The sequence below is a fragment of the Ranitomeya imitator genome, chromosome 7, assembly GCF_032444005.1.
Source record: "Ranitomeya imitator isolate aRanImi1 chromosome 7, aRanImi1.pri, whole genome shotgun sequence".
NCBI classification, from domain to species: domain Eukaryota; kingdom Metazoa; phylum Chordata; class Amphibia; order Anura; family Dendrobatidae; genus Ranitomeya; species Ranitomeya imitator.
In genome coordinates, this window is record NC_091288.1 from 187,098,573 (window position 1) to 187,120,525 (window position 21,953).

General features: G+C 46.0%; 1 protein-coding gene across 3 annotated transcripts in view; it reads right to left on the reverse strand.

Annotated features, from left to right (window-relative positions):
• LOC138645131 (acyl-coenzyme A synthetase ACSM3, mitochondrial-like) overlaps positions 1-21,953 on the reverse strand; it is a 59,618-nt gene that overhangs the window by 27,169 nt on the left and 10,496 nt on the right. For 2 of the 3 annotated variants that reach the window (XR_011314711.1, XM_069734211.1), the window contains exons 1-3: positions 15,154-15,243; positions 9,044-9,267; positions 8,729-8,939 (exon numbers count right to left, since the gene is read on the reverse strand). Coding sequence is in view for 2 of the 3 variants with exons in the window: in XM_069734211.1 (XP_069590312.1) it covers positions 8,729-8,939; positions 9,044-9,247 (415 nt within the window). In the remaining variant the exon portion in view is untranslated. Of the gene's footprint in view, positions 1-8,728; positions 8,940-9,043; positions 9,268-15,153; positions 15,244-21,953 lie in introns of those variants that run through there. The other variant, XM_069734210.1, reaches the window with a different exon arrangement.

A 21,953-nucleotide genomic window follows, 5' to 3' on the forward strand; every position in this document is an offset into this window, starting at 1 on the left:
GGACCAAAAGTAATTGGACAGATTAAATAATTTTAAATAAAATGTTCATTTTTAATACTTGGTTGAAAACCCTTTGTTGGCAATGACTGCCTGAAGTCTTGAACTCATGGACATCACCAGACGCTGTGTTTCCTCCTTTTTGATGCTCTGCCAGGCCTTCAATGTGGTGGTTTTCAGTTGCTGTTTGTTTGTGGGCCTTTCTGTCTGAAGTTTAGTCTTTATCAAGTGAAATGCTGCTCAATTGGGTTGAGATCAGGTGACTGACTTGGCCATTCAAGAATATTGCACTTCTTTGCTTTAATAAACTCCTGGGTTGCTTTGGCTTTATGTTTTGGATCATTGTCCATCTGTAGTATGAAAGGACGACCAATCAGTTTGGCTGCATTTGGCTGGATCTGAGCACACAGTATGTCTCTGAATACCTCAGAATTCATTCGGCTGCTTCTGTCCTGTGTCACATCATCAATAAACACTAGTGACCCAGTGCCACTGGCAGCCATGCATGCCCAAGCCATCACACTGCCTCCGCCGAGTTTTACAGATGATGTGGTATGCTTTGGATCATGAGCTGTACCACGCCTTCGCCATACTTTTCTCTTTCCATCACTCTGGTAGAGGTTGATCTTGGTTTCATCTGTCCAAAGAATGTTCTTCCAGAACTGTGCTGGCTTTTTTAGATGGTTTTTTTTAGCAAAGTCCAGTCTAAGCTTTTTATTCTTGATGCTTATGAGTGGCTTGCACCGTGCAGTGAACCCTCTGTATTTACTTTCATGCAGTCTTCTCTTTATGGTAGATTTGGATATTGATACGCCGACCTCCTGGAGAGTGTTGTTCACTTGGTTGGCTGTTGTGAAGGGGTTTCTCTTCACCATGGAGATTATTCTGCGATCACCCACCACTGTTGTCTTCTGTGGGCGCCCAGGTCTTTTTGCATTGATGAGTTCACCAGAGCTTTCTTTCTCAGGATTTACCAAACTGTACATTTTGCCAATCCTAATATTGTAGCAATTTCTCGGATGGGTTTTTTCTGTTTTCGCAGCTTAAGGATGGCTTGTTTCACCTGCATGGAGAGCTCCTTTGACCGCATGTTTACTTCACAGCAAAACCTTCTAAATGCAAGCACCACACCTCAAATCAACTCCAGGCCTTTTATCTGCTTAATTGAGAATGCATATCGAAGGGATTGCCCACACCTGTCCATGAAATAGCCTTGGAGTCAATTGTCCAATTACTTTTGGTCCCTTTAAAAACCGGGTGGCACATGTTAAGGAGCTGAAACTCCTAAACCCTTCTTCCAATTTTATTGTGGATACCCTCAAATGAAAGCTGAAAGTCTGAACTTCAACTGCATCTGAATTGTTTTGTTTAAAATTAATTGTGGTAATGTCTGTAACCAAAATTAGAAAAATGTTGTCTCTGTCCAAATATATATGGACCTAACTGTACACGGGTTTCAAGAGAGACACATGAAAGGTGTCGGTGATACCCAGGCATGGCGGAAGGGCCAAACGATAGACCACAGGATTAACCTGCTCGAGGACCTTGAATGGGCCCAAGTAGCGAGGAGCAAATTTAGTGGACTCAACTCGCAGCCTGATGTTACGGGCGGAGAGCCACACTAAATCGCCAGGAGCAAATGTCGGGGCAGGGTGCCGATGTGCATCGGCGGAGGACCTCATTCTCTCCTTCGAGGCCCGAATGGCATCCTGAGTGCGGTCCCAAATGTCCCGTGCCTCCACTGCCCAGTCTGCCACCCTGGAGTCAGCAGAGGACACGGGCATAGGCACAGGAACCCGCGGATGCTGGCCGTAATTAAGGAGGAAAGGAGTCTGACCGGTGGAGTCGGCTACAGCGTTATTAAGGGTGAACTCTGCCCATGGTAATAAAGATGCCCAGTCATCCTGCCTGGCAGAAACAAAATGTCGTAGATATGTGACCAGAGTCTGATTGGCCCTCTCTACCAACCCATTCGTCTCTGGATGATATGCGGAAGAGAGATTTAACTCAATGCTGAGAAGACGACAAAGCTCTCTCCAGAACCGAGACGCAAACTGGGGACCCCGGTCACTGACAATTTTGTCTGCCATGCCGTGTAGGCGGAAGATGTGTCTTATGAACAACGCTGCCAAGGCCCGTGCAGAAGGTAACCGTGGGAGCGGCACCAAATGCACCATTTTCGAGAAATGATTGGTAATAACCCAAATGATGGTACAGCCGCGAGACTTGGGCAAACCCACTACAAAGTCCATCCCGACCATCTCCCAGGGCCTGTCTGCCACCGGCAAGGGATAGAGTAACCCAGACGGCCGTTGTCGAGGAGACTTATTTTTGGCGCATGAGACACACGCCAGAACGTAATCTCTGACATCTCGGAGCATATGCGGCCACCAGTACGTCCTCGCCAGCAGCTCAGATGTCCTTTTTGTCCCAAAGTGTCCACCCACCCTGGAGGAATGAGCCCAAGAGAGAACCTCCGGTCGCAAATTTATGGGCACAAAAGTCTTGCCCGGAGGCACAGACTCAAGCGACACCGAAGCCACGGTTCTCAAGCTCTCAGAAGGAACAATAAGCCGAGGCTCTACTTCCTCCTCCTCAGATGACACAACAGAGCGAGAAAGAGCATCAGCTTGAATATTCTTCTCCCCAGCGAGATAATGGAGGGTGAAGTGGAATCGGGAGAAGAATAAGGACCATCTGGCCTGGCGAGAATTTAGCCGCTGGGCTGTTTGCAAATAGAGCAAATTTTTGTGGTCTGTAAAAACTTGAAAGGGAAAACGAGCCCCCTCCAAGAGATGTCTCCACTCTGAGAAAGCCAATTTCATCGCTAGCAACTCCCTGTCCCCGATCGAATAATTCCTCTCCGCTGGTGTGAACGTCTTGGAGAAGAAGAAGCACGGATGCTTCCGACCTTGAGCATCCTTTTGGAAGATGACTGCTCCAGCACCAACGGAAGAGGCATCCACCTCCATTATAAACGGCTTATCGACATCGGGACGATGTAGGATGGGAGCGCTAGCAAAATGAGACTTAGTAGAAGAAAAGGCCTTGGAGACCTCTGCAGACCACACTTTGGGATTTGCTCCCTTCTTGGTGAGGGCTACCAAGGGAGCTACCAAAGTTGAGAAATGGGGAATGAACTGGCGGTAATAATTAATGAACGCCATAAAGCGCTGCACCGCTTTAAGTGAATGGGGTTCTTGCCAGTCCATCACAGCCTGTAGTTTGGCAGGATCCATAGCCAATCCCTGGGCAGAGATGATATAGCCCAGGAAAGGTAAAGACTCCTGCTCAAACACACACTTCTCCAACTTTGCGTAAAGAGAGTTTGCCCGTAAGAGGTGGAAGACTCTGCCAACATCTCTCCGGTGGGAGTCAATATCTGGAGAGAAGATGAGAATATCATCCAGATAGACTAGGACCGAGGTGGAAAGCATATCCCGGAAGATGTCGTTGACAAAGTCTTGGAAAACGGCTGGGGCATTACAGAGCCCGAAGGGCATCACCAGATACTCATAGTGCCCATCTCTGGTGTTAAACGCCGTCTTCCATTCGTCCCCCTCACGGATGCGAATCAGGTTATAAGCTCCCCGCAGGTCTAATTTGGTAAATACCTTAGCTCCCCGTAGCCTATCAAAAAGCTCAGAAATCAGGGGCAGCGGGTACTTATTCTTAACGGTGATGGCGTTAAGACCCCTGTAGTCTATGCAAGGACGCAACTCTCCATTCTTCTTCTGTACGAAGAAGAACCCTGCCCCTGCTGGTGACACTGACTTCCTAATAAACCCTCTTGCCAAATTCTCCTGGATGTACTGGGACATAGCCTCCGTTTCCGGGAGAGAGAGGGGATAGACACGTCCCCGAGGAGGTTCTGCTCCAGGCAAGAGATCTATAGGACAGTCATAGGGACGGTGAGGCGGAAGGGTCTCCGCGGCCTTTTTGGAGAAGACGTCTGCATAAGACCAATAGTATTTGGGGAGAGTAGAGAGATTTGCGGGCATCTCAGTGGTGGAAACCTGAACGCACTCTTTCACACATCTGCCCTTAGAGGATTCACTCCAACCCAATATCCTCCCAGAGGTCCACTCAATATGTGGGGAGTGGAAACGGAGCCAGGGTATTCCCAGCAGAATCTCATCCATTCCCTCGGGAAGGACAAGAAGGGAAATAATCTCCTGGTGGGATGGGGACATGGCTAACGTGAAAGGGACAGTCTGATGTGTGATCTGTAGCGGAAGTGTCGACCCATTCACCACTCTAACGGTTACTGGTTTGGCAAGCATAACCAGAGGTACTGCGTGGCGCAGAGCAAAAGCAGAAGACATAAAATTTCCTTCTGCTCCTGAATCCACACAAAGCTCTACTGTAAGAGTGGATGTGCCTAACAGGATTGTCCCTTTAAAGGACAATTTGGAGGAAAATGCCGCTGTGTCCAGTGACCCCCCTCCAATGGTCACTAGACGCGATCGTCTTCCCGACCGCCGTGGACATTTATTAGCGTAATGTTCCGGTTGCTGGCAATTTTTACACACCACAGGTACTCGAGCTGTCTGAGACCTAGGTCCCGCTCGAGAAACCTCCATGGCCTCATGGGAGTCAGACACCATAACAGGAGATTCTAGAGGTTTGGCAAAGGTGGTAGCCAGCCGAAACCTCTGCCTACACTGGGTCCGCTCCAACCTCCGCTCGTTAAAACGGAGATCGATGCGGGTAGCTATAGTAATAAGCTCCTCCAGTGTGGCGGGAATCTCCCTGGTGGCCAAGGCGTCCTTTACATGATCTGCCAGTCCTTTCCAGAACACCAGAATAAGGACTTTATCCGGCCATTCCAGCTCAGAAGCTAGAGTCCGGAATAGGATGGCGAACTGGCTGACCATAGACGAAGCCTGAATAATTGCCAATAATTGGAGCGCGGTATCGTGGGTGACACGGGGTCCCAAAAAGACCTGCCTCAGAGCGTCCAGGAAGATAGGAGCACTCGGTACCACACGATCACCACGTTCCCAAAGCGGCGTTGCCCACTCCAACGCCCTGCCCGACAAAAGAGACAAGATGAATCCCACCCTCGCCCGTTCCGTAGGAAAACGTGCAGCCAGCAGCTCGAGATGTATGGAGCACTGGCTCACGAATCCCCGACATAGCTTACTGTCACCAGCAAACTTGTCTGGAAGCGGGAGATGGGATAAGGTCGGAGCAGGGGTGGCAGCGGACAAACTGGCTGCAACTGCACTTGCAGCCTGAACAGCGACAGCAGTAACGTCCACAGCTGAGGTTGCACGCTCTAGAGCCGCCAACCTACCCTCCAGCTGTTGGATGTACCGCTGTGAATGCTGATCGTCCGTCATTACTAGCCAGACCTTGGCGCGCTAGTATTCTGTTAGGGACTGGCGGAACGCACCAAGAATCAGATGTTATGGTATTAGGTGCGTTCGCAGTCCGAGGTCCACCGTGCAGGTAAAAGACCCTGCTGCTAGTAAGATGGACTATATGGCGGTACTAAGCATACACACATGGGTTAACTTCACCCTGCGTGAAGGAAGCGATCCTGTTGCGTCACAGGACCGCAGTACCGCACATAAAGCGCGAGCAAGAAGTCAGCGGACTCAACCCCTACACAGGATTGAAGTCCGATTAGACACTTGCTGGCACAACACCGCAACTGGGTGTGTCAGAGGAACATAAATAATAATATTAAGGCACAAGAGTGCGTGCGGTGCCGCACTGACGGACGCCACTAACCACCCAGGCTTGGGTCAGGAAAGCGCAGAGCAAGCGCACAGCGCCGTACTGGCGGACACAGCAACTGGTAGCTGTAATGTGTGTTTCGTGCTGTTGGATAAGTCGGGCGCTAGATAGCAAACATACACCTTCCGCGAACAGACATTCAATAGGGAGGGTTATTTAAAGAGCGACTTTCACTCACAACACACACACATATTTACAAGACAATACTAGCGCATGGCCGTGCGGTCATGCACAGTTTATATAGCTGCAGCACAGGAAACAGCTACAGAAGTTTTGCCCTTTCAGGACCTGCCAAAAGGACCAATGGGATGTGCTGCAGTACCTGAGCATGTGACCCTCGATCTCCAACGGGAGATCCTGCCCTGGGCATGCTCAGACAGAGAAAAGCAGGACTTAGATCCAGAAACGTCCACTCGCCGCTGCCCAGCACTGGCTTCAATGGCAGAAGCAGGAAAAGCAGCAGTAACTCTTCGCACAAAGTCAGACTGAGCGAGACGCTGGGATCGACGTCCCTGCTGAGCAGACTCCACTGCGGCTGGAGAAGAATGGGAGACCGCAGCGGAGACGGATCGAGATTCCCCCTGTGCAGCAGAGGAAACTCGACTCCTAACAGTATGGTTGTCCTATTTGGACACCCTCAGAGACTGGGCGCAAAAGTAAAACGTTCCTAGGGCCAGAACACTTAGCACAGACGATAAAATGAAATGTGCCTGTATCACTTCTTATTGGGGCTATAGTATAACGTTAACACCAATTTTTTTTTTAAACTTTACATAATTCAAAGTTTCCGTGACTTTAGAATTAAGGCTCAACTTTTGGAGAACCTTTGAGAAAGGTGCGAACCTGGTTGCACCAAATATTAAAAGGATTGACTTGAAACATTATAGCTTTACTCTTTAGACCATCCTGATGCTCTCCTGGGTCATGAATGCTCCATAGTTCCCTGTAAGTGACACATGTAACTTACACTATCTTACAAAGCAAGTTGCGCCAAATGTCTATGTCTTCCTCCAATACATAACTACCCGTGGTTCTATAAAGGACTATCCTAAAACTCAATGTATACAAAACCGAACTCATCATCTTTCCCCCATCTTGCGTATACCCCCTACCTGATCTATCTATTATGGTAAACGGCATCATGCTCTCTCCCGCTCTGTCCTTCAAATTGCATGTCCAATCTCTTGCCACTTCCTGTCGCCTTGAAGTCAAAAATATTGCCAGAATTTTTCCCTTCCTCAGCCCACAATCTACCAAAACTCTTGTGCATGCCCTTATCATCTCCTGCCTCGATTACTGCAACACCCTCCTCTGTGGCCTCCCTGCTAACTCTATTGCACCGCTCCAGTCTGTCCTCAACTCTGCTGCTCGGCTAATCCACCTCTCTCCTTGCTACTCCCCTGCTTCTCCCCTCTGCAAATCCCTCCACTGGCTCCCAATTCCCCAACGAATCCAATTCAAACTGCTAACACTGATCTACAAAGCCATCCACAACCTTTCCCCTCCCTATGTCTCTGAACTAATCTCCCAATATCTTCCCTCACTTTATCTCCGATCCTCCCAAGACCTCCTACTCTCCTCCACACTTATTCGTTCCTCACACTACCGCCTCCAAGATTTGTCCTGAATATCCCCCAACCTCTAGAATTCCATGCCTCAACACGTCCTATTATCCACCACCCTTGGATCCTTCAGACGGAACCTGAAAACTCATCTCTTTAGGAAAGCCTACAGCCTGCAATAACCATTCTGCCGCCTCACCACCACCCGAGCTGCCGCACCCCCGACCTTCTGTCTCTTCCCCACTATCCCATAGAATGTAAGTCCGCAAGGACAGGGTCCTCTCCCCTCTGTACCAGTCTGTCACTGTAAATTTGTTTACTGTAAACGATATCTATAACTCTGTATGTAACCCTGTTCTCATGTACAGCACCAAGGAATTAATGGTGCTATATAAAATAATAAGATTAGCTTCCAGCTCTCGCCAAGTGAATTCTACTGATCAATTTTCTTCTGTTATCAACCCAACTCATTTTATGGCTATGTATACTTGTCGGATGCCCACTAAGGCTACGTTCACATTAGCGTTGCGCCGCCATGCGTCGGCGACGCAACGCGCGACGCACGCTAAAACGCACGCAAACGCGCGCAAAAACGCGCGCGTTTTGCGACGCGTGCGTCGTTTTCCGACGAAAATCGGACGCACAGAAAATGCTACATGTAGCGTTTCCTTGCGTCCGACGCTAGCGTCGGAAACGACGCACGTGGCGAAAAACGCCACCAAAACGACGCACGCGTCCCCTATGTTAAACATAGGGGCGCGTCGCCGCTGCGTCGCCGGCGCAACAGCGACGCACATTGGCGGAACGCCAATGTGAACGTAGCCTTAGACATTCTTTCTGGTCACCATTGGGATTGTAATCAGCTTGCTTTGACCCTCTGCCGATCCATTCAATATTTCTGCTTGTTTCCTCATTAGTGTGTTTTGGAGAATCCTGTCATTGGAGGTATTCTTATTATTTATTTATATAGCACCATTGAATCCATGGAGCTGTACATGAGAAGGGCTTACAAATTACAGATATCACTTACAACCATCAACCATTGCTAACACTGTCTTCTCTGGGTTAGTGACCAAGGGATTCACTATAGAAAAGAAAGTCCACACTTCCTTTTCGACGTTAAGGGTGAAGAATGGACAATCCTTTAGTCTCCACTCCATGGTTTACTACTACTACTTTCAAGACCTCCATGTGGTAGATAAACCGGCTGTAGTCACATCCCTTTTTTTTTAGCAATGCTGCTCCTATTCCCATTCCTCAAGTCTCTACTTTTTGTTCCCCATGAAAAAAAAACTGGCAACATTGGTTTCCTTGAGATTTCGGGTGGTTTCACCGCTGGGTTCAAGAGCATTGCCAAGTCTTCTGAGTTTGGGACATCTCATCTTATTCTGAAAGTCTCCAAGTATGCCATTAAGACTACTTACCAGCTCTAATGCATGCAACATTAAACAGCCACCACTCTGGCACCCGAGGGAGAATCACAATAACTCTGTCTCCTGGTTTTAAGTCACAAGCATCAGACAGTAAATTTGCCACTTTCCTGGAGTGAAACCCCAATTCATCAAAGCTCCATTTCACCTCTTTTCCTTCTCCATCTATCCACCACAGAGCAGGATTGGGATTTCTACTGCCAACCTGGGAAAAGACCATCACTATTACTACTATATATCATTATTTTATTACAAAGTCATGTACCAGGCATCACCGTATGGCCTGAGAGAGGAATTATAGCTTATTACCTTATCAGCAGCCGTCCATTTGTCAAGGATGTCATTTGCGAAGTTGAAGTATTCTGGTATATCCAATTTGTAACTCAACTTAATAGCTTCATAATCGGAGAAATTCTGTGGGGCAGAAAACTTTTGTCTCTTGCTGATTAATCTGGAGCAGACCCTTGGGGTAATGTGGCAGGTGAAGCCTTTAACTTTAAGAAACATTTTCATGGCAGACGCAGAAATGGTCCCTGTACAAGAAGAATTTGATTTTGAAAAAGATTGGATATGAGTAAGCTAAGAATATCTTTGTGTGCTAGAAAAAAATAGTATGTGGAACTTTTCTTCCACAGAATATACACGCCAACTCTTCCAGAATAACTGAGAAGTTCCAGAAATAGGGGTGACCTCCAGGACTCCTGAAGAAGCTTGCAAATCTCCTCAGCGCCACCTAAACCCCTGGGAAACCTCCAGAAATTGGAGTTTCTGGAAGGTTTCATGTTGCTCACACCTGATTGCTACATCATTAGATGTGGCCCCAGTGCCCATTTCTGCATTGGAAGTAGTATGGAAGGCAAAGACTTCGAAAAGGAGTCACCCACTGAAAAATCTTCCCGCGAACACCATATTTAATGAACTCTTGGTGAGCCGACCTAAATACCGTAGTTATCAAATACAGAGTCTGACTGAAAAAAAAATCAACATATGTCTGGATGCGTTGGGAGTAATAAAAATGAATTCCCCATGCACCCATGGGTGTCCTTATTACGCTCTACAAAATTGAACCCTAATACTGTGGTATACCAGAAATGGGTTATTATAGGCCTTTATGACTTTAAAGCAATCCTTCACCCTCCATTTGCTGTCTACTCCCTCCTCCGCTCAAATACAGTTACGTCCATATATATTTGGACAGAGACAACATTTTTCTAATTTTGGTTATAGACATTACCACAATGAATTTTAAACAAAATAATTCAGATGTAGTTGAAGTTCAGACTTTCAGCTTTCATTTGAGGGTATCCACATTAAAATTGGATGAAGGGTTTAGGAGTTTCAGCTCCTTAACATGTGCCACCCTGTTTTTAAAGGGACCAAACTTAATTTGACAGATTAAATAATTTTAAATAAAATATTCATTTTTAATACTTGGTTGAAAACCCTTTGTTGGCGATGACTGCCTGAAGTCTTGAACTCATGGACATCACCAGACGCTGTGTTTCCTCCTTTTTGATGCTCTGCCAGGCCTTCACTGCGGTGGTTTTCAGTTGCTGTTTGTTCGTGGGCCTTTCTGTCTGAAGTTTAGTCTTTATCAAGTGAAATGCTGCTCAATTGGGTTGATATCAGGTGACTGACTTGGCCATTCAGGAATATTTCACTTCTTTGCTTTAATAAACTCCTGGGTTGCTTTGGCTTTATGTTTTGGGTCATTGTCCATCTGTATTATGAAACGACCAATCAGTTTGGCTGCATTTGGCTGGATCTGAGCACACAGTATGGCTCTGAAGACCTCAGAATTCATTCCTGTGTCACATCATCAATAGACACTAGTGACCCAGTGCCACTGGCAGCCATGCATGCCCGCGCCATCACACTGCCTCCGCCGTGTTTTACAGATGATGTGGTATGCTTTGGATCATGAGCTGGACCACGCCTTCGCCATACTTTTCTCTTTCCATCATTCTGGTAGAGGTTGATCTTGGTTTCATCTGTCCAAAGAATGTTCTTCCAGAACTGTGCTGGCTTTTTTAGATGTTTTTTAGCCTTTTTCTTCTTGATGCTTATGAGTGGCTCGCACCGTGCAGTGAATGCTCTGTGTTTACTTTCATGCAGTCTTCTCTTTATGGTAGATTTGGATATTGATACGCCGACCTCCTGGAGAGTGTTGGTCACTTGGTTGGCTGTTGTGAAGGGGTTTCTCTTCACCATGGAGATTATTCTGCGATCACCCACCACTGTTGTCTTCCGTGGGCGCCCAGGTCTTTCTGCATTGATGAGTTCACCACCAGTGCTTTCTTTCTTTCTCAGGATGTACCACACTGTAGATTTTGCCACTCCTAATATTGTAGCAATTTCTCGGATGGGTTTTTTCTGTTTTCGCAGATAAGGATGGCTTGTTTCACCTGCATGGAGAGCTCCTTTGACCGCATGTTTACTTCACAGCAAAACCTTCCAAATGCAAGCACCACACCTCAAATCAACTCCAGGCCTTTTATCTGCTTAATTGAGAATGGCATAACGAAGGGATTGCCCACACCTGTCCATGAAATAGCCTTGGAGTCAACTGTCCAATTACTTTTGGTCCCATTAAAAACAGGGTGGCACATGTTAAGGAGCTGAAACTCCTAAACCCTTCATCCAATTTTAATGTGGATACCCTCAAATGAAAGCTGAAAGTCTGAACTTCAACTGCATCTGAATTGTTTTGTTTAAAATTCATTGTGGTAATGTCTATAACCAAAATTAGAAAAAAGTTGTCTCCGTTCAAATATATATGGACGTAACTGTAGGTGTCTGGTCTTGCTGTTTTCAAGATGGCTGCCACAGTGGCATGGAGAATGCAGTGATGAGTCTAAACCACACCTTTCCTGTGTAATAGGAAAGGCCGGGGAGAAGAGAATTAGAGTTTCCACTGTACTCCCTATGCCATTATGGCAGCCATCTTGTAATCAATGGCAATCTGAGCAAAGAAGGTAGTTGGAAGAAAATAGAGGGCACAAAAGGAGGGTGGCACTAAATATGAGACGTTTAAGTCCCAGGGTTGAGGGTTGCTTTAATGCAGTCTTGTTTTTTGATTTGTTAATAAAAATGTGCAGTTTATTACCGTGTTGTTTACATCTACTACCGCCACCCCGATGGGTCTACTCGCTCTTATGCAGGGACATCCCCTTAGTCCTGATCACACATCCATCTAGAAGGTTGTGAGGTTCTGGAAGGTAGGAGTAAATAAATGGGCCACAACTACTAACATTCTTAACCTAGGGATATATTAGTCCCACCACTGGCTCCTCCACCCCAAGCCCACCCAAAGCAGCTCATGCGCGGAATAAGGCTTCATCCATTTTTGGCCAGCATTCAGGAATTGCTTACAAATAATCGGGATATTTTGAACATTTGATAGGCAGCAGCCCAAGGATAGTCAGAGTAGTCTAGTCAGCTCATGTCAGGTAGTTACGACCGATGCAGAAAGACCTTAGCCAGGTAACTTACTGCTTGCAGGAAGGAGGACTGCGGTAATGCCCATAGGGGATCTGCCATATGCTTAGCGGATGAAGCAACGCTAAGGACGTGTAGGAAGCTACACTGCTTAATTATGGCAGAGGACTCTGCAGAGCCGGATGCTGGAGACACAACTTTATTACCCAGTAGTACCACCTCGCTTCCTGTGCAGCCAGTGACTGCTCATAAACTTAAATCTTTACTATTTCGTCAGAGTGGACGTCCGCCTTCACAGAATATTGATGAGGTTCAACCTGCATGTGGCACAAGTCATGTCACCACGGAGAACAGCGGCACTGACATAACTGAAACGGCGCTGCCGCTGGAGTGGAGTATACGCTCTTTTTATTCTACAGGTTAAACTGGAATTGTCCACTAGTGTGCAGGTGCATTTATACGGAGACTTGATTACACACAGGTGGATTATATATACAGTTAGGGCCAGAAATATTTGGACAGTGACACAAGTTTTGTTATTTTAGCTGTTTACAAAAACATGTTCAGAAATAAAATTATATATATAATATGGGCTGAAAGTGCACACTCCCAGCTGCAATATGATAGTTTCCACATCCAAATCGGAGAAAGGGTTTAGGAATCATAGCTCTGTAATGCATAGCGTCCTCTTTTTCAAGGGACCAAAAGTAATTGGACAATGGACTCTAAGGGCTGCAATTAACTCTGAAGGCATCTCCCTCGTTAACCTGTAATCAATGAAGTAGTTAAAAGGTCAGGGGTGGATTCCAGGTGTGTGGTTTTGCATTTGGAAGCTGTTGCTGTGAGCAGACAACATGCGGTCAAAGGAACTCTCAATTGAGGTGAAGCAGAACATCCTGAGGCTGAAAAAAAAGAAAAAATCCATCAGAGAGATAGCAGACATGCTTGGAGTAGCAAAATCAACAGTTGGGTACATTCTGAGAAAAAAGGAATTGACTGGTGAGCTTGGGAACTCAAAAAGGCCTGGGCGTCCACGGATGACAACAGTGGTGGATGATCGCCGCATACTTAATTTGGTGAAGAAGAACCCGTTCACAACATCAACTGAAGTCCAGAACACTCTCAGTGAAGTAGGTGTATCTGTCTCTAAGTCAACAGTAAAGAGAAGACTCCATGACAGTAAATACAAAGGGTTCACATCTAGATGCAAACCATTCATCAATACCAAAAATAGACAGGCCAGAGTTAAATTTGCAGAAAAACAGCTCAAGAAGCCAGCTCAGTTCTGGAAAAGTATTCTATGGACAGATGAGACAAAGATCAACCTGTACCAGAATGATGGGAAGAAAAAAGTTTGGAGAAGAAAGGGAACGGCACATGATCCAAGGCACACCACATCCTCTGTAAAACATGGTGGAGGCAACGTGATGGCATGGGCATGCATGGCTTTCAATGGCACTGGGTCACTTATGTTTATTGATGACATAAGAGCAGACAAGAGTAGCCGGATGAATTCTGAAGTGTACCGGGATATACTTTCAGCCCAGATTCAGCCAAATGCTGCAAAGTTGATTGGACGGCGCTTCATAGTACAGATGGACAATGACCCCAAGCATACAGCCAAAGCTACCCAGGAGTTCATGAGTGCCAAAAAGTGGAACATTCTGCAATGGCCAAGTCAATCTCCAGATCTAAACCCAATTGAGCATGCATTTCACTTGCTCAAATCCAGACTTAAGACGGAAAGACCCACAAACAAGCAAGACCTGAAGGCTGCGGCTGTAAAGGCCTGGCAAAGCATTAAGAAGGAGGAAACCCAGCGTTTGGTGATGTCCATGGGTTCCAGACTTAAGGCAGTGATTGCCTCCAAAGGATTTGCAACAAAATATTGAAAATAAAAATATTTTGTTTGGGTTATGTTTATTTGTCCAATTACTTTTGACCTCCTAAAATGTGGAGTGTTTGTAAAGAAATGTGTACAATTCCTACATTTTCTATCAGATATTTTTGTTCAACCCTTCAAATTAAACGTTACAATCTGCACTTGAATTCTGTTGTAGAGGTTTCATTTCAAATCCAATGTGGTGGCATGCAGAGCCCAACTCGCGAAAATTGTGTCACTGTCCAAATATTTCTGGCCCTAACTGTATCATCATTAGACATTTAGGACAACATTGGATCATTCAGAGATCCACAATGAACTTCTGGAGTGAGTTTTCTGCACTGAAAGTAAAGGGGCCAAATAATATTGCACGACCCACTTTTCAGTTTTTGAATTGCCACAAAAATTTAAAATAACCAATAAATTTTGTTCATCTTCACAATTGTGTTCCACTTGTTGTTGATTCTTCACCAAAAATTTACATTTGGTATCTTTATGGTTGAAGCATGATATGTGGGAAAAGGTTGAAAAGTTCCAGGGGGGGGGGGGGGGGGGGGGGCGAATACTTTCGCAAGGCACTGTATTCGCTCCCCGTCTTTGAACTGAGCTTGCTTGCTTTCTTGGCAGATGAAGGCTGTGTTATTCAGCCGTCGCCTGACTCGAACAGCCACGGTCAACCTGTGACTGCGTCATTTATAGCGAGGCACATGTGAAGGTGCAGTGTTCTTACCGCCAATTGGTGCACCCCGCAACACGATTGCAGGTTGCTGTTGGGGTGCAATCACGGTCAGGGGTCGGCTGGCGATCCCCGTATGGAGCCTGTGACTGTCGTTTTTAGGAGACCGTGATTTTTCCTATATACCTCAGTATCGTGGCATAGCTGTACATAGTAAAAGCGATCAAACGATTGCAGGTTCAAGTCCGCAAAGGGGACAACAAAACACAGTAAAAAATAAATAAATGGCCTGTAGAAAAACGAACACTCATATATCTATGTTGAAGACTAGACTCATGTAGGAAACAGTTCCCCCATACATTGGGGGTTCCGCCTTCAACATTTTGGTGAAAGGAGGATCCCATAAATATTGGCCGTACTCACAGTCTATCGACCCCCACCAGACATCCGCTCCCACTTCCCTATCCTGCAAGGAAATGTTTGTGGAATGTCACAGAGTGGGAGGCGTGGTAGAGCGAGGCTGGGACTGGGTGGCCCATACTCCGGGAGGTAGGGTTAGTTACTATTAACTATTCTTCTGCTGTAAAGTCAAATCAGTAATCCGTGCCGTCATCACATCTTGGAAATCATATATTAAAGAACTGAATTTTCAGAAATTCACTAACATGTTCTAACTAGCAGGAAAGGAACCCGATGTTTGCCGGATTATTCGATATTCTAAATGATAAAAGGGTCATTAATGCTCTTTTAAAAGTAAAACAAGTGCAAAATAAAATATTAACACAAAATATGTCAATATACCTGGCAATTAACGTATTTTGCCAATACTGATTTATTTGTTGTTTAAACATCCCACAATGCTGAAAATTAAATTTATACTGTATATGTCATACTCTACAGATTCATCGCCGCTGTTCTCCAAGCACTGCCCAGGTTGTTGCCGCTCTTGGTCCTTCTCTCTGGAGGAGCATGTGGCCGCTGCAGTCAATCCCTGTATGTAACAGATGGACAGAATGGTAATGGTGGGGCGACAGGGGAAGAAACCCTTGCACCAAAATCTATTGGAGCTCAAAATTTCATTGTCAAATGATTGGGACCAGTAAGCAGTGCTTCTTCCAACAGTGACACAGACAGATTTGCAAACTTTGTGGATCAGATGGAGGATATTGATTGAGGAATGGAATACATGGTAGCAGAAATACACAATCTAGTATACTGTACGCTGTACACTTGTTGACATTATTCTCATCTAGACTGTTCAAACTCTCTACTTATCGGTCTCCCTCTTACTAATCTGTCCCCTTTGCAATCCATCCTGAATGCATTAGCGAGGATCATATTTCTGTCCCAACAGCTACACCGATGTCTCTACCCTGTGCCAGTCATTGCACTGGTTGCCCATCCATTACAGAGTGCAATATAAACACACAAAACGATCCAGAGTTCGGCACTGCCCTACATCTGTCTGTGTCACCCTACTCGTGCCCTTCATTCCATCAATGACCTAAGAATAACATCCTCAATGATCTGAGCCTCCAACCTCCATCTCCAAGACTTCTCATGTGCTGCACCAATTCTCTGGAATGCACTCCTCAGGACAATTCAATACATTCCAATACCCAGTTTTAAGTGTGGCTTAAAAATACATTTCTTTACATTGGCATATTCCCATTTGTCCCTTCCAAAATTTTCCTCCAAATCGGGTCCCATGTATCAGCAGTTTACACATTCTCCATGCACTTAGTAGTCCTCTGTGTCTGCACTAGCGCACATACTGGCTGGTGACCGGTTCATGCAGCGTTATTGGAATATCCTATTTATTATATTGATGGCTGCACCATATAATACAAGCACTTTTTATCATTTAGCTTTTGAGCCTTCTTTATTTCCTAATAGATTTTAAGCTTGCGACAGCACGGCCCTCACTCCTCTTGGTATATGTTCTTATTGTCTGTGTAAGTCCCCTCTGTAATTCTGTAATGTGAAGTGCTGTAGAATATGTTGGTGCTATAGTAATATAAAATATATTATCATGAATTGCTTTTGATATGTATGCTCCAGTATACACCTACTTGTTAATGATGAGCGAACGTGCTGGGATAAGGTGTTATCTGAGCATGCTCGGGTGGTAACCAAGTCTCTTCCACGTGCTCGAATAATGTGTTCTAGTCACCGCGGCTTCATGTTTCGCGGATGTTCGACAGCCACAACAGATGCAGGGCTTGTCTAACAAACAGACAATCCATACTTGTGTTGCGGCTGTCGAACAGCCACGAGACATGAAGATATTATTCGAGCACGCCGAAGACACTTGGTTAGCACCCGAGCAGGCTCGCTCATCTCTACTACTTGTACTATATTTTTGTGCGTTCTGACCCCATTGTTGCACTCTGATGATAGATTTGCAGGGCAATGTCAAGGAACTGGATTTCTTCTTTCTCTATCCCCAAAAGCTCTAAATATTAGCTTTTGGCAAAAATGGAAGCAGGGACGTTTAGGCGAGCTTCACTGTGGGAATGAAGCACTGGATCTTATACCTTGAGAAAGGCACAGGTCTGGCACAGAAACTCGTTGACATTAACAAAAAATTATGGAATTCCAAGACTCTTCATTCTTCCAGCGCAACTCACCTTAATGTGCCAGCTTCAATTTTTGCCACTCAACCCCATTTCCTCCAGCCACAAGGCAGCAGCCGCGGCTTTCCATGCTTTTATAGGTGGTGTGTCTGCATACATCTTTAGGTGAGTGCTACCATCACTTATACCTATCCCTTACCAGACAGTATTGCCCTATTTTGTGTATGCTCATGTCCCTCTGCAGACCTTCTAAATATTTGCTCTTTATACTAGTTGTTTCGAGGAATAAGAACATAGTTAATCTTACAACAATCCTGTAGGCCAGAACCGACTTAATGTCTAATATCCAAATTCTTACAAGAAAGACGTTAATGATAAACTATGTACAGTGTTACAAGAGTTCACGTGAACGCTCAATGTGGAGCAAAGTATAATAAATAATGGAAGTGGTGCACCAGGCGTGGACGTGCACCCCAACCCCAATGGCGGCCAGAATCACGCAATGGATTCACTGAACCGCTCTGTTCCACCTGATCTATCACACGTGGGCTTCCTCCTCGGCCTTCCATCTGGCAGGGGGTCTGGAAACCGCAAACACATCCGGTGAGGCACACTCCAGTGACGAGATGTGCCCAATTCATTAAGTGCTGTTCTCCTCTTAATGTGTTGCATCTTTTACTTCTCCATGCCCATCGTTAAGACCACTGTATGAAATGCCAGCCTTAGCGATTCAGCCCAGTGACTGTCTACAGTATGTAACCCAGACATAAGGGGGCAGTATACAGTCAGCCATCAGTAAGTCTTGTATTACACATACTTACAGGAATTGCAAAGTGCCAATAAAAGCATTCTACCAATGTTAATAATAATGTTACTATAGTATAAACACCTCTAATCTTTTTTAAATAAATTCCTATACTTAAGTAGTGTCTCCATTGTTAAATATGCAGATTAAAAAAAAATAAAATAATATCATTACCAAGTAACCTGCTGAAGATATTGTCTTGGCATCTTAGCTCAGACACCTTGACATGTGTTTCGCATGCTTGCTTCTTCAGGAGTGGAGAAAAGAATAAAGATAATCAACGTCTGATTGGTCGGGGTCCAAAACCCAGCACCACCACCGATCAGCTGTCCTAGGTATCGGCCAGAAATGCTCACTTGCAGAGCTGGCTGTCTTCTGATCTGCAGCTGGGGACTGCACATCTGCCTCATTGATTTGAATAGGAGGCAGATGTGTAGCACCCTGCAGCGGACAGCATCACAAGACGGCCAAGCTCCACAAATGAGCATCTCCGGCCAGTCGCTGGCACCAAGAATATCTGATCAGTGGGGCTGCTGGGTGTTGGACCCCAACCGATCACACATTGATGAGCTATCCTATGCAAGCCAAGGCGTGACCTCCTTTCCTTGAGCTGGAAATTGAATTACGGTAAATAGCTTTCATAAGGCTGGTGCACCCGGGTCCTCTGTCTGCCCTTATTCACACACCGAGGTCAACTCTGACACTTGGTAAGCCTTTTAATTGTTCTGTCTCCGCCATCTAATATTGTTACCCTGATTATCTGTTTGCGTAATTGCAGGTTTCTCAGTATAGATGTTCATATCTTTATTTGTTTGTGATGCTTTGGCTCCCTCTAGCGGTCAGAGTTATGTTGGCAGTTCAATCTTCTGTTTTTGTATTATCCATGTCTGATTCTCCTCCTCCTTTGCAATGCATTATGGTAGCTCAGCCTCCATTTCCCTCCATTTTTCCTTTCATTTTCTTCGGTCTGCCTTCAAGGAAAGACGCTTCACTTCATCCCCCTTGCGATTGCATTGCTGGTATGTCTTTATGCTTCCTATAGATATTTCTGCTCTATATTAGCTTAGTTTAACCAGTTGTACTCCTAGTTTAGTCACTAGCTTTCTAAATGTTATGCATAATGTATATCATGTGTATTATGTATCTGTTCTATGCCATGCACTGATTCTATGTATATCATTGTTCACAGTTTCACCGCATCAATATACCACTACGTTTAATAAAGCACAGACTCAACCACAGTCTCCTTATTGGACCCCGGTATAGCGGTTTAGCTGACGGGATAGCTACGTGAGCCTGTCTCATTTAGTGAGGACAGAACATTAATTAGATTAGTGTAGGACCGTCCTGAACAGGGTCACTTGCTGATAGTGGGATGTCTTTTATGTTATTTTTTTTTTTTATCAAAAAGTGTTACCAAGAACCCTGTGTTATTTAAATGCATTTTTGCTTTTTACTTATTTAGTTACAGCAGAGTTTGTTCATTTTGCTTCTTGTAGGTTTTGTATGATTTATGGCCAATGTGAACATGCGTGTATGTGCTGCTTGTATAGCAACTTAAACCAAACGCAATTTTTGTTTTCAATTAGAAATGTAGCATAGTTCTGATTAGCTATGTGGCATTGCAGTAGCTTAGGTATCCATGGTTATGACCTCTCATAGTTGCTAGTGGTTGTAACCAGGGCCGTATTTAGAGTTTCTGCTGCCCTTGGCACTTTTAGCGCTGCCTCCCCCATTGGTGAGTATGGCACTATCGGCAGTGACTTTGGCAAGAATCGCTGATGTGAAAGTCGCCTTTTGCACCAGATCGGGCAGTTTTTCTGCATCTGCCGCGTAACGGATCACTTACGGCAACACTGCGTTTGGCCTCATACATTACCCATGGGATTTGTGGCACTTGCCGTGATCTGGCAGATGCGGTACCATACCTCCCAACTTTTGAAGAAGGGAAAGAGGTATAAAGTTTGCGGCGCACACAGTGCGCCGTGGCAAATTTTACGCCACGCCTCTGACCACACCCACTTCACAACTAGTCACACCCATATCCACGTCCCAACTACACCCATTTAGCACTGATGATCACACTGTTTCATCTATATACATAATTGCCTAAGGGGTACTTCCGTCTGTCTGTCCTTCTGGCATGGATATTCATTGGTCCTGGCCTCTGTCTATCATGGAAATCCAAGTCGCTGATTGGTCGCCGCGACGGGCACACTCCGGAAGAAAATGGCCGCTCCATACTCCCCGCAGTAAGTGGCCGGCGCCCGCTCCCCGCAGTCAGTGTCCCCGGCGCTCCGCTCCCCGTAGTCTGTGTCCCCGGCGCTCCGCTCCTCGCACGCTCCATACTCCCCTCCGGTCACCTCTAAAACAGGGTTAATATCGGCGGTAGCGCACTCCGTTACCGCCGCTATTAACCCTGTGTCCCCAACCTTTTACTATTGATGCTGCCTATGCGGCATCAATAGTAAAAATATGTAATGTTAAAAATAATTTAAAAAAAACCTGCTACACTCACCCTCTGCCGCCTTTCTCGCTCCTCTCCACGCTCCCGGCACCGCTCCATTGCAAGCGGCAGGTTCCGCTCCCGTCCCAGGGCTGGTGTGGGACAAGGACCTGCCGTGACATCAGTCGGTCATGTGACCGCGACGTCATCATAGGTCCTGCTCACACCAGCCCTGGGACGGGACCGCAAGCTGCTGCTTGCAATGGAGTGATCCCGGGAGCGTGGAGAGGAGCGAGAAAGGCGGCGGAGGGTAAGTATAGCAGGACTTCAATGGGCTATAGGTGAGTATGTTTTTTTTTTAAGGCTAGGGTCACATTGCGTTAGTGCAATCCATTTAGCGCTAGCGGATTGCGCTAACGCAATGTTTTCTATGGGGCTGCGGTCGGGGTCACGTCCCCGTTCTCGCAGATCCCCGATCTGCGAGAGCGGGGAACGGACCGTGGGCGCGCCTCGGACGCTGCAAGCAGCGTCCGCGGCGCGCCAGGAATCACCGGCGCGTCGCTAGCGCGTGCCGAACATAGCACGCGCTAGTGAAGCGCGTTCCCATTAGCGTGAATGGGCGCGTTAACGGCCGCGTTGCACGGCGTTAATTTCGCCGTGCAACGCTGTCCGTTTAACGCGGTCCCATAACGCAATGGGAACCTAGCCTAAGTCTATACTACGTGCCTCTGTGCTGGGCAATATACGTGGCTCTGCTATGTACTATGTGGCTGGGCAACATACTACGTGGCTGGGCAATATCCTATGTGGCTGGGCAATATACTACGTGGCTCTGTGCTGGGCAATATACTACGTGGCTGGGCAATATACTACATGGACATGCATATTCTAGAATACCCGATGCGTTAGAATCGGGCCACCATCTAATATACAATAATTATAAACAAAAATAAATATGGCCACACAGTGCTCCATACTGTATAATGGCCACACATGATTCTCCATACTGTATAATGGCCACACAACATGCTCCATACTGTATAATGGCCCCACATGATGCTCCATACTGTATAATGGTCCCACGTGATGCTCCATACTGTATAATGGCCACACGTGATGCTCAATACTGTATAATGGCCACACGTGATGCTCCATACTGTATAATGGACCCACGTGATGCTCCATACTGTATAATGGACCCACGTGATGCTCCATACTGTATAATGGCCCCACGTGATGCTCCATACTGTATAATGGCCCCACGTGATGCTCCATACTGTATAATGGCCCCACGTGATGCTCCATACTGTATAATGGCCCCACGTGATGCTCCATACTGTATAATGGCCCCACGTGATGCTCCATACTGTATAATGGCCCCACGTGATGCTCAATA